The 12,907-nt window shown below is 32.5% G+C and overlaps 2 protein-coding genes, 3 non-coding genes and 1 pseudogene across 5 annotated transcripts; 4 read left to right on the forward strand and 2 right to left on the reverse strand.

Moving 5' to 3' along the window:
* The first annotated feature begins 686 nt into the window (after nucleotides 1-686).
* On the forward strand, nucleotides 687-3,301 carry LOC17900452 (ribose-phosphate pyrophosphokinase 2, chloroplastic). The gene is made up of 9 exons (XM_023789690.1): nucleotides 687-787; nucleotides 892-1,068; nucleotides 1,360-1,524; nucleotides 1,613-1,861; nucleotides 1,964-2,107; nucleotides 2,191-2,358; nucleotides 2,459-2,528; nucleotides 2,736-2,817; nucleotides 2,919-3,301. The coding sequence occupies exons 2-9, from the start codon at nucleotides 925-927 to the stop codon at nucleotides 3,097-3,099; spliced, it is 1,203 nt and encodes a 400-aa protein (XP_023645458.1). The 5' UTR covers nucleotides 687-787; nucleotides 892-924; the 3' UTR covers nucleotides 3,100-3,301.
* An 880-nt stretch (nucleotides 3,302-4,181) lies between these two features.
* LOC111828770 lies at nucleotides 4,182-4,270 on the forward strand. The gene has a single exon (XR_002832531.1). It is a non-coding gene; the product is annotated as a small nucleolar RNA snoR14 (small nucleolar RNA).
* Nucleotides 4,271-4,346: 76 nt separating this feature from the next.
* On the forward strand, nucleotides 4,347-4,443 carry LOC111828835. Its single transcript, XR_002832595.1, has one exon. It is a non-coding gene; the product is annotated as a small nucleolar RNA Z101 (small nucleolar RNA).
* Nucleotides 4,444-4,512: 69 nt separating this feature from the next.
* On the forward strand, nucleotides 4,513-4,640 carry LOC111828826. The gene has a single exon (XR_002832586.1). It is a non-coding gene; the product is annotated as a small nucleolar RNA snoR86 (small nucleolar RNA).
* A 2,777-nt stretch (nucleotides 4,641-7,417) lies between these two features.
* Nucleotides 7,418-9,827, reverse strand: LOC17898400 (tobamovirus multiplication protein 2A). The gene is made up of 7 exons (XM_006305434.2): nucleotides 9,712-9,827; nucleotides 9,083-9,391; nucleotides 8,857-8,956; nucleotides 8,579-8,659; nucleotides 8,369-8,473; nucleotides 7,906-8,115; nucleotides 7,418-7,816 (listed from the first exon to the last, which is right to left on the reverse strand). The coding sequence occupies exons 2-7, from the start codon at nucleotides 9,319-9,321 to the stop codon at nucleotides 7,709-7,711; spliced, it is 843 nt and encodes a 280-aa protein (XP_006305496.1). The 5' UTR covers nucleotides 9,322-9,391; nucleotides 9,712-9,827; the 3' UTR covers nucleotides 7,418-7,708.
* Nucleotides 9,828-10,991: 1,164 nt separating this feature from the next.
* LOC17897736 lies at nucleotides 10,992-11,524 on the reverse strand (annotated as a pseudogene).
* Between the last annotated feature and the right edge of the window lie 1,383 nt (nucleotides 11,525-12,907).

The following is a 12,907-nucleotide window of genomic DNA, read 5'->3' on the forward strand; positions in this document are numbered from 1 at the left end:
TACAATTTGTGTTTGAACTTTTCGATAAGAGTTGTACTTTTTTTTTTTTTTACATTCTATCAATATTTCAATACACCTTTTTTTAATAAAATGGTAACCATTTAGTGGACTTAGAATTAATGACAAATAATCCAATCTCTTTAAATTTGTAATATGTTTTAATTTAATGGCATATTTAAGAAAATTAAATTTAAATTTAACATAAAACTAACATAAATCTTTTGATCAATATCAAATATATGAATATAAACCCATTAATTTAACATAAATCTTTTGATCAACATCAAATATTTGAGTATATCCCATTAGATTTAAATTCAGTAAAACCATTTGTATACAATATTTTATAGTAATATTTACAAGAAAGTTTATAAATATAAAAATTCCAAGTTAAAAGATAGTCAAATGTATTTTCTCGAATACTAAAAAAAAATATGGAAAAATAAGAAAAGAAAGGAAAAAACAATTTCTCTTTTTTTTTTACTCCTTTAATAATAATATAGTCCCTACCTGACACGTAAGCTGATAGGTACAAGCAGAGACGATTTAGCCATCAAACAAAACGACAACGTTTGCAAGATACGATTCAGCCATCAACCAAAAAACGACGCCGTTAGTCAATATTTATTTAATTTAATTTTGTTTGTCCAACAAAAACATTAAATTGAAAAATTCCAAATATCGAGAAAGAGAGAAGACCCTCGCCGCACCGCTTGAGAGTCACTCTGATTCCTCTCCCCGGAGAAGAAACCAAATCCACGATTTGCTTCTTCTTCTTCGGTTCTCAGTACGATTTTGAAAACCCTAATTCATATTCTCCGTCGATTAGTTCACGTCTCTATCGGGATTTTTTAACGGTGAGGATTCTAATATTGCCGTGAACGTATTCAGGTGTCTCCGACGTATTATTTTTTTGATATAATAATGGCGTCGTTGGCTCTGACTTCTCCTCCCGCCGTTAAGATTCCTTCGTATCTGTCGTCGTCGTCTTCGTCTTTCTTCTCTCCTTCCTCGATTTTGTTCAGGAACACTGAGTCTCGCTCCCGCATCTCCGTTTCTGGTTACGCGGTGAGCAGTTTTTTTAATGTATTTATTGTAAATTTTGGTTGAATCTATGCTTTGTTCTGTGATATGTTTTTTGATTGAGTAGATGAGTTTTATTGGCTAATTACGTGAGAATTTGTGTGTTGAATGCTTCATGAGCAGTATTGGTTTGACTCTGGAATTTTTGGTATTTGTGTGTTGAATGCTGCATGAATGTGACTGTGGAAATTGGAAACTCTATATGGATGTTGTGGTTGAGATTTGTGTTCTAACGTTGTGAATTTGGTTTCGTAATGCCATTTGTTTTGTGTCTAGAAATGCAATTTGCCTAAGGCGTTGAATGGGAACGCTCGTGTTCCGATTATCAATGAGACGACGATTCCAAAGTTCTTTGATTCTTCCCGGTTGGAGAAATCAGTCAGTGGAAACAATACCAAGCTCAAGTTGTTCTCTGGTACTGCTAATCCAGCTCTTTCTCAGGTAGTTTTCTCGAAGACCTTTTCGTCAGTTTTGTTAATTGAGGTGTCTTATCGTGAAGTATTTGCTAAATTCTTGGAAATTTGTGAAGGAAATTGCCTGGTATATGGGACTGGAGCTTGGGAAGGTTAGCATAAAGAGGTTTGCTGATGGAGAGATCTATGTTCAGCTGAAAGAGAGTGTTAGAGGTTGTGACGTGTTTTTGGTGCAGCCTACTTGCACTCCAACAAATGAGAATCTCATGGAGCTATTGATCATGGTTGATGCTTGCCGAAGAGCATCAGCTAAGAAAGTAACAGCTGTGATTCCGTATTTTGGATATGCAAGAGCTGATAGAAAGGTAGTTCTTTTTGTGATGCATGATCAGGTTTATTCGTTATCATAACGGTAAATGCAGTACTTAGTCTAGAAATTTCATCTTATGTTGTATTGATGCTTATAGACACAAGGGCGTGAATCCATTGCTGCCAAGCTGGTTGCAAACCTAATTACTGAAGCTGGTGCTGATCGGGTTCTTGCATGTGATCTTCATTCAGGACAGTCCATGGGTTATTTTGACATACCGGTGGACCATGTGTATTGCCAGGTACCTCCAATTTCAAAGTTCTTTTTTTGAGAGATAGGTTTCTCCCTTTTGGAAATCTTACCCAAACCCTGTCAATATTTCAGCCTGTGATACTTGATTATCTTGCTAGCAAGTCAATTTCCTCAGAGGATTTGGTAGTGGTATCTCCTGATGTTGGTGGAGTAGCCAGGGCACGTGCATTTGCTAAGAAATTATCTGATGCGCCACTCGCCATTGTCGATAAAAGGCGTCATGGTCACAATGTTGCGGAGGTAATATGTCAAATTTACCCCGTTCTTTTCTTTTCTAAATTACTCAGTTTCTTGCCATCAAGTAAGTGCTCACATGTGTTAATAATACGTTTTCCCACAGGTCATGAACCTAATTGGTGATGTTAAAGGGAAAGTGGCAGTAATGGTGGATGACATGATTGATACTGCTGGTTAGTTAAAACTCTCAGATTCTGTGAACATGTTTGTTACCAAATATCAACAAAAGATGCCAACAACAGTCTCTAAAAAGTAGTTCTCATATGCAGGCCGAAAAAAACACTTTTAAGTCCATAGCCAAGATATTGCTAAACAGAGAAGATTTCATTATCTGTAGACACAAAACAACATAGCTAACAACCATTTTTTTCTATTTGAAGGAACCATTGTGAAAGGAGCAGCTCTTTTACATGAGGAGGGTGCACGTGAGGTTTACGCTTGCTGCACGCACGCTGTTTTCAGGTTTAACCCAATAGCTCGATTTCACCACGCCTTTTCTCCCTTCTTTTTAGATAAACATCTGATGAGAGACTGTTGTTTGCTTAAATGAATCAATGTGACAGTCCACCTGCGATAGAGCGGTTGTCGAGTGGTTTGCTGCAAGAAGTGATAGTGACGAACACTTTACCTGTAGCGGAGAAGAATTACTTCCCGCAGTTAACGATTCTATCGGTGGCTAATCTTCTGGGTGAGACAATTTGGCGTGTCCATGATGATAGCTCCGTTAGTAGCATTTTCCTTTGATACTTGTTAGTTTTTGTTAATCGATTTTGATGTTCGTTTTTAGGATCGGTTTAAATTCCTACTTCTACTTCTTCTTCTTCACAGTTACTACTAGTCTAACCATGTTTTGCTTCTCCTTCTCACCCAAACTTCATCACTCGTCTGAGTTCTACCTTTTCTTCTTTATAGTTTAGAGTTATCAATAATATTAAAAAATTTCATATTTTGATTTATTCCTAACAGTTACATCTCGGCTTAAATATTATGTAAGCCCAAAACGAACTCCATTCTCAACTTAAAATTTTTTGTAAAGTTGGGTTGTCAGAAGCGGCTGCTTCATTTCCCCTAATGTGTGCACTGATGTTGGCTTACTAAAAGACGTCCCTAATGACATCCTAAGAGACATATATGCCAGTGGAATATCTCTTAATAACGTCCTCCATGGTTAATATCTCTCTCGTCATCCTTACGCCTTGATTCCTACAGACTACAGTAATGAATTTAGTGACTCTCAAGGCCTTTACGACAGAGTTATTGTTACATCATGATCGATACATATTTGTCATTGTCTCTCTAACTAAACAACCTCTTTACCAAAATGCAGAAGTTGTACTATTTGCCTGCGAATGCTTGGTTTTCTCGTCATGAGAATGCTCCATAGCTTATAGCTAGCTACTACCATGGTGACGTTGAGATTTTTTTATGGCGGTGTAAAACGCAAACAAACTTAGCAGCAAAAAAAACATTAAAATAAAAAGCTGCGTCTATTTTTGTAAGACTTAAACAGGCCCATAAATTTGGCCCATTAGATTATATGTTAAACCCATTAATTTTTATTGAATGGAAAATTATAACATTAGGGTTTTCTCAAAGCTCTCCCCTCTGTTTTAGCATATAAATTAGTCTTTACATCGCCGCTTGAAACAGATAAGTTTCTTCTTCATCTTCGTCTCTCTCTCTAGTTGCTTGGTTACATAGTTTGATTTGCTTTTTTTTTGTTTTATTCAAAATCGTTTCTTGGAAGATTTTGAGTAGTGTGTAGGTTACTGTGATGAATATAGATCGGTTTGATTTTGGTTTTGTGTTAGTAAATTTGGAGGTGGTCGAAGTGATGATAAAGAATTCACAGTCTGTCAATCCACTGACAACATTTGAGTGATGTTATTGTGATATCTCGACAGGTTCTGATCGACCCACCTGAAAAAAAAAACGATTTTTGTAGATTTTCAAAACTGTTTTTGTTGTGTGTATTGGTTGGATTTGGTTTGGGGGGGCAAATGATGAATAAAAGAAAACAAATGGGTAATTTGCGACTGATCCATTACATTGATGTGTCTTTTTCACCTTGGAGAACTGATGTCCCCTAATAGAGTTATGAATTAGTTTTAGGAGTTTTGATTAGTGTCTTTGTAATAGCAAAAAAGCCAATTAGCAGAGCAAGGGCGTCTAAGTTAAAATGACGTGCATTTGCCTTGAAGGTTGGCGATAACAAGTTTTTTGCGATTCTCCGTGCCTATCAAACTTGTTAGTATTGATAATGGCCTCGAACAAGTCGCTACATTCATTTTCAAGAACAAGTCCCGATTATAACATAACCTAACCAATCTCTTTGACCAGTGCTATAGATCGAGATTGTAGTTTTGGTACCATATGCGAATAGTGTGATAAGATGGGTTGTTTTGGAGCCTAATGTTTTCTACTGACGATGCTAATCAGATTTTGGAAAAAGTTTGTTATTATGAATAGCCTAACCAATTCTGTGTTCAATTAAGCCAATTCATAATAACAAACTTTGTATGTAAATCGGAAACTAAGACCATTGGTGATATCTTAGCTTAAGATACTACCAGTAGCCTAAGTATAGGGACTATTAGATGAAATTGTTGTTTGGTTGAAATGCAACCTAAGAGAATGATGATTTGTAAACCGCAATAGTTGTTTGGTTAACTTTAAAGTCGCAACCGCTTGTTTGTAAACCGTGAATGGCATCAATACGGACCGGCTAAATGTGTAATATAAATTCTGTTGTTCGTATAAAATAATATTTTCAACATAAATTTGTCTTCTCGTTTCACTTGACATTTATCTAGTTAAAATGTAGCCGTCAAATTTTCTACAAAATCAGCTCGTTTAGAACACTATAAAATTGTTAATAATGTTTATAGAAACGTATTTTTGCTATATTGAACACCTAAAATCAAATTGTCAAAGCATGATAAAATTCAGTAATTTTATTCTGTTGTGCCAAATTGGATAAAACCTATTGTTGATTTAGAACTGTGTAACAATTAATTGAGGAATGAAAAGTTGTTGTTGAGCCAAAAAAAAAAAAAAAATTTGTCAAAGCATGAAAAATTTCAGTAATTTTCATCTAGAGAAAAGAACACTATCTTTATTGAACTTATATTATGTAATTTAGTGAAAAATTTTGTAAGATTTTGGTTATATTTGACTCTTTTCTTTTGGAAATACGATACATACTATATATTTTATGGGATACATAAAATTACAAAATTGAGAGAACTCAATCATAATTGATAAGATCTTAAATTTTGATATTTGTTTCCCTCCATCTAATTGACATATCTAGTTAATAAAAATAATATGAAGTGTTGCCTTCAATTTTTCTATAGGAATCAGCTTTATTTGCAAAGACTATCAAATTTAAATTAATTTTCATATAAATGTGGAGAAAATTATCTATATACAACTTATATAATTTCGTAAAGATATATGTAAATTTTCATTGTCTTTTAACTCTTTAACAAGAAAATTATTGATTTATGTAAATTTTCATTATATGTTGTATTTAACTATTTTAAAAGAAGCATTTATGATACATACTATATTGAAGTGAGAGAAAAAAAAATCAAATCCGAACTAGCAAATGAAAAATTGTGATCTAATTAAAGTTGAGAAGTATAAAGGTAGGAAACCATCACATATTATAAATCTTGTTGTTAGATACGTTCAATAAGCGTTAGCTAATACATTCTATGCGTGAAGTAAATCACGGCAAAATAAATGATATTTCTTATAAAGGGATTGAAACTAATACTCAAAAATATACATAAACTTACAAAATTGAGAGCACTAAATCATAGTTGATAAGAACAACTTAATTTTAGTTGATTCAACAAATTTTGTTGAAAAGAATGTTTTTAAATTTTGTACAAAAAATGTCAAATGGTTTCTATGTATCAATGATTATGCTTTTTATACATCAAAATAACTCTATGCTATCTAAGTTGACATCATTAAATTTAACAAACAAGGTTATCATTAAAACAAAATTTTCAAACAACTTACTTAAGTTTCTTTTATGATTAACTTTTTCTTGAGAAATATGCAAAAAATATGAAAATTCACCTAATTTTTGGAGGGTCGTAAAAGCAAAAATAAACTACATTTAGCCATAATATTTTTTAAAAGTTTTTGGTAAATCGATTTATTTTCCATGGTGACCAATTTGCCTTAACATCCCAATCACCTATAACATCAAAGTATCTTTATAGCAATTGGACAAGTAGATTTGTATATGTTAAAAGCATTTGTTTTTTTAATATTAAGTTATTAACTAATATGAATTATTTTCTTGAACTAACATATTATTGAAGACATTTTGATGATGAAGATTGTGATGCTACAAAAAATAAAAAAATAGCTTAGGAGTTAGGTTTTTAACACATGTAACAAGTTCTCGTTAAAAATATCTGAACTTTGTTCAAAGTCACGAGTCACTGAGATGTGATTATAAAAAATATAGAACTCTTTCTAACATGTCTCTGTAAGAACGTTGAGTTGTTACCCATCTCAAATCGTTGGTTTCCAACATTTACTTATACTGTGTGGAAACCTCAGGAATGTGTAATTTGAAAATTGTATCATCAAGAGAGGTTACTACTTTTACTATCTAATCGGTTACTTGGAACCCCCGCAACAAACCTAAGAACTCTTGATGTAATGCAATCAAACAGAAGTTCTACACATGAACTGCTGCATAAACACTCATCATATTCACAAAACTCAATGACCCAATAACATTTTACAAATACTATCTTAAAGCTTCGAATGCGAATCAAAGTTTCATCAAAGAGGATGGAGAAAATAAAAAGCAACCAAGAGGAATAGCGAAGATTTCTAATCAGGACAGAGTAATGATGAAATTGCAGAGAAGCTGCCATGTGAGGATCTCTGAGCAGAGCAAGCCTTATGTATCTTCATACCCAACTTTCTCATATGGATGTTAGAGTTTCTAGAATATGACATAATCAGCCTTATTGGCTATGGTCTAATAATGTATAACAAGCGAAATTTCTGGCATATAGATTAGAAAGAATGTGGAACATGAAGCGATTGAATTTCATATATAAGGAGAAACATAGGACTGAATCAGACAGAACCACAATGAATATTCATAATGGTAAATCCTTACAAAGACTACACAGACACAACAAATGAGTTTTGAGACCGTGACTAGGTTGATTAGAAGATCTCCTATGCTAGAGTCATCATCAACCCAGAAACAAGAACCCCTAATTTAACTGACACTCTTGATTTGTTACACATAGGAAAAAGTAAAACAGGAAAAGAGAATTGACTGAACTCTTCAAGACTTTTAAAAATGGACTCACATTATGGTGCATCGGCCCTTTTCTTCGTTTGGTTGCGCTGGCATTTGCTGGAACCGATGTGACTCAGAGGGATTGTATGTGAACTCAGATGTGTCAAGCCCATACTGTTTCAACAAAGAAATACCATTAGTGAATCTCGGTATCGTGTTAATGCTTTTTTTCTTCTCATTGCAGCACATTTTAATCATGTTACCTTTTCCCTCATACGTGCACTCCATGGGTCACTGCGGCTCGGGCGCTGGTCCAAAGTAGGAGCAACTGGCACACCGGTGACAGGGGTGGCTTGGCGGTTGATGAATGGCTGCCTGATCTGTTGTCTTGGAGCAATAAACTCATCATCACTGTCATACTCTGGTGGTGAATTAGCTGACCTAACCATAAGGGCAAGCAAGAAGAGCAAAGCCTGCAAGTACACAAGACAGCATTTAGAGTTTTCATAGGTGACATGTTTCTATCACCATTTTCTTCTTTGTTCGTTTGAGTAGTTTATTTAATATAATCATACACAACAGTCTATAAGCACCTCCCAGGACAATATGATTTTTCATGACAGTTCGCAGACAAGTCTATTAACCAGTGTTCAGCCTTAATCTTTATAACTGAACAACGTTAAGGGAAAAAAATATCAAAAGTTCTCAAAGTTTGCTTGCTCTTACCTCAAAAACAACTGCTCCTAGAGCTACCCATCTTACAATCATCCAATTCTCCTGCAGGAAGTTATATATTGTCTCGAAGTTTCCAGTCCTGTCCGAAGGAATTTCCTAGAACAACATTTATACAAAATGGTTAGCTACGTACTAGAATAGTCCTGTCTTCTGATCATGTCTAAGTTATGATGCCAACCCACACAGAAATAAAGAACTCACCTCTCTCCAGCTGTGGTCGAAGAATATAAATGCTGCGACTCCAAGCTCCACCAAGATCAATAAGATCAGAAGCAGTGAGTACTATTCTCAATTAAGGAAATAGGACGTTAAGATTTTTAATTTGCCAAAGGATCCTATCATAACAAGGAAGCATATACTAAAGTTTAAGGCACCAGAACTATAACGCAAGGTCCTAATACTATAATTCCACAAGTCCTTATCGAAAACGTAATATTGGATAAGAAAGAGAAAAGCAAATTCATCAATCAGGAGGATACACAAGATAAGCAGCAGACACTCCTCGAACAAGTACCAACGCAGCCACAGCATGAAATAACAAACAAAGCCACACCAATACCAATGAACAAGTATATGAACCTGCAATTTAACAAGATAAAACAAAAACCAAAGAATCAACAGAACACATTATAAACAAGAAGCAAAACAAAACCAACATAATAAGCTAGTAAAAAAGACAGTAACCAGTAGGGACACACAACATACCAGGCTTTAGGAAGATTGTCAAACACATTAGAAGACATTGCAACAGCCATAAGCATCGGCCTCCCAAACGACACGAAACTTTGATCTCCATTTACGGGATCGAACGTAACGGAGTTATCGGTAGCTCTCTTGTACTCAACGAATAAGTAGATACCGTAACCAATCATGCCAAGTCCAACAACAGCTAGAAGGAAGTTGAGTAACTTCAACAAACACTCCAAACAACCTCTACACGCCATTTTTAACTTAACTGCTAAAAGGGTTGACTCAAATGTTCTCCCTTTAATACATCAGTCTGAAGTACTTGTCCTAAAAACACAATCACACAAACAAAACAAGATCAATCAATTGACTTATACACGAAACTAGAAATGAAGATATTTGATATTGTTATACCCCAAATTCAATTTGACTATATACACAAAACAAAATCAATATTCTTTAATCGATATAAGAAACGATCGAATCACATCGAGTAAAATCTTAAGGTAAGCTTGGACTACTGGGAAAATGATTCCACGAAACTTTTATTTTCCCGTAAAATCAAAGAACGAAGAAGTTCAGATCGGGACAGCAAAATCAAAATCACGCAATTGAATTCAAATTCGAAGCAAGAGAATGAAACTTACAGAGAATTGATTGAGATGATTCGTCGATCCTCGCGATGATTTTTAACTTTTTGTTTTCTTGGTTCTTGTCTTCGTTGAGGGGAAGGGGATGATGAAATCGAAGGACGGGGAAAAAATTTGGATATTTTTTTAATTATTTTTTGTTTTGTTTGGAGTTTTGCTGTAATGTAATGCCAGCTGGCAATTTAAATTTTAAGAAGGACTGAGAAAATAAAAGAGAAAGGCCGTTTTTAGGCTTTTTTTTTTTTTTTACAAGAGCCCAACTACGACTACGTGTCGTTTGAGTTGTGAGTTTACAAATTATTATTTTCCTTTTTGTCGGCAATTAAATATTAGTTTTTGTGTGGAATAGAATGTGTACTTTACTGTGTTCTAAAAACACTGAAAAATCTTGTATTGTTGTTTCTTCTTTTTTTTTGTAATTTTACTAAATGTAAACCCAAACTTATATTTATTTGTGAACATGTGGTTCTCTGTATATCATTATCAAAGATTTGAAGTATTTTACTATATAACTAAATCAGATATTTTTTCCGGTTTCTAAATTTCTATAAAATTAATTTCAAAACACGTTTTTAGAGATTTTTGTTTTGCGGATTCATCATCTGTTGCTGATATATATTAACACATTACTTCGGAATATTTTTGTAAAATTTGAAAAATAGATTATATTTGATGTAGTTAATAGTTATAGTATATGAACATTTTTTGCCTGTTACATAAATTTAACGTATTTCTATTTATATATTTAATTACGTTAAAAATGTGAATTTTCTTTTATGTTCACATACCAATATGTATGCTACAAATATTGCTCCAACAAATTTTTATAGTTTGAAATTTCAATTATATATATATATGCCTTAAAATTTAATTAATTTTCTTGAATAGTAATTTTCAAAATAAAACTGTCTGAAATATATGTAAGTACACTGATGAAAAAATCTGTAGATATTCTAATGAATGTAGGCATTTTAATTAAATAGGTAGAGAAGTTATCTGCAAACAACACATTAGTATGACACTTAAGAGTAAGTTTTTTTTAAAGTGTTTCTCCATATATAAGGGATGATAAATTTTTATGAGATAGTAGGAATCTTTGTTTTTTCTAAGTTTTCATTACATTTGATGTTTTAGAAAACATTAACAATTTATGAAACTAAAAGAAAAGACAACACAAAAAAAAAACATAATTAGTTGAATATAAAAGAAAAGAAACATAACACCACAACAACATAACAAATTATATATTAACGAAGTATAGATCATTTGTCATTTTCGCAGTATCTCTACTCTAGCTTCTTGCATCAAGTTCATCACATAACTTTTCATAGAGTCCTTCAAACTTCTCCAAAAATTGTTTATTCTCTTCTTGATCTTTCTTCTCCATTAGATGTTCTTTCCACCACGTATCTTTTGAAAATAGTTCCACAGACGCAACTGTCTTCATCGTTTTCATTTCATCAGCACGTGCCAGCTCCACCATATTATTGTACGATGTGCAAAACTCTTGAACTATCTCTTTATAGTGAGCATCAAGGATCGATTGTTGCAAAGAAGAAGACGATGAGGAGGCTTAGCCATTGAGAAACCGCTCTGCAACTGCTTGGAAGGACGGACTGCCAAATGTATATGGCTTTCCAGAGCTAGTGTACCCGAGAAATGCGACGTTGGCACCACATAGAACCGATATCTCACAGAGCTTAGTGTAAATACTATTTCTACGCTTCGACAATGTGACCAATCTGTCTTCATATCTGTCAATCTTCTTTATCATAATCTTTTGCTTTCCTTTTGTTTTCTTAAAACTCATGTTGGAAAAAGCAAAATATGAGTTTTTTTTACTCAAAAGAAAAATTAATGAACATCTATTTTTTAAGCAATTATATTTTATGTTTTTTTCAGGAATGTGTGTTTGTGAAAATAAGGTGTGGTTATATATATACAAAATAAGGGTGGTGCTGATTAGACTACATTAAATTAGTCAAATGTTAGATTTGTGGTATTAATCAATGCTTATATTAAATGCTAATATTAATGTTTGCAACTTTGAACTTATGGCAATCAAGATTTAGCACAAGATACATAATAAACCTTAACACTCATACCAAAAAGAAATAAAAAAAAAATATTTAAAATTTGAACAAAATATGATAAACATAACATTAATATTGTGTTTAGTAGTTCAAACAATTTTTTTGGTCTTAATGTTAAGTTTATTGTATCTACAATTTTTTTGGAATTAATGTTAAGTTTATTATATCTTGCGGTAAATCTTGACCGCCACAAGTGCAAAGGGTGCAAAATAGTAATATAATCTTATCCTAAATATGAAATGACATTAAAACACCGTTAATTTCTTACCCTAAAATGAGTTTGACAAAAATTCACATTTTTTAAACAATGAGTTTGAGAAAAATTATAGAAAAATAAAAAGTAACTAAAAAGAAAAAAATATCAAGTAATATATTTATATTATTTTTAATTCATAATTCAAAATACCAACTTATGAAATTATGGTCCGCTTTTATTAAAAAAATTAATATCTTAAAAATATATTTTACATAATTGTAATTGAGTATTTTTTATACGAATAAACTAGAAACTTTTGCTGGTTTTTGGTATCGATGAAACTTAAATCTATTTAATAATCTAAGAAATATATTATGAACTACGTTTTTAGATATTTTGTTTTGTGGAGTTAGATCCTGTGTTGCTCATAACACATTACAGTATAACCTCTATAAATTAACACTCTCTATAAATTAATAATTTTCTCCGGTCCCAAGTTGGGACCAGTCTAATTTTAGAAATATTTGATAAAATAATAAAATAATAGCTTTTTCAAAAATCCTTTGTAAATATATAGTCCCATCAATATTATAAATTAATAATAAGGTAAAAGTTTCAAAATATATGTATATATAGACACATTAGTTTTTGTGAGAGTTTATTTTTAAATACTTTTTTGAAAAACTTTCCAAATTAGGAAAATTTCTCTATAAATTAATAATTTATCGATAAATTAAAACCTTTATAAATTAATAGAGGTTTTACTGTACTTTGGAAAATTTCGATAAAATTTATAAATTCTGATAAAATAATTTTTCCTTGGAAAAATTTATTCGTATACCACAGGTAGATTGCTAACGAAAAAAAAATCCAATGTACGTACAATAACTACATTCGGAATTTT

The sequence above is a fragment of the Capsella rubella genome, unplaced genomic scaffold (genome assembly GCF_000375325.1).
Source record: "Capsella rubella cultivar Monte Gargano unplaced genomic scaffold, Caprub1_0 scaffold_1, whole genome shotgun sequence".
NCBI lineage: Eukaryota > Viridiplantae > Streptophyta > Magnoliopsida > Brassicales > Brassicaceae > Capsella > Capsella rubella.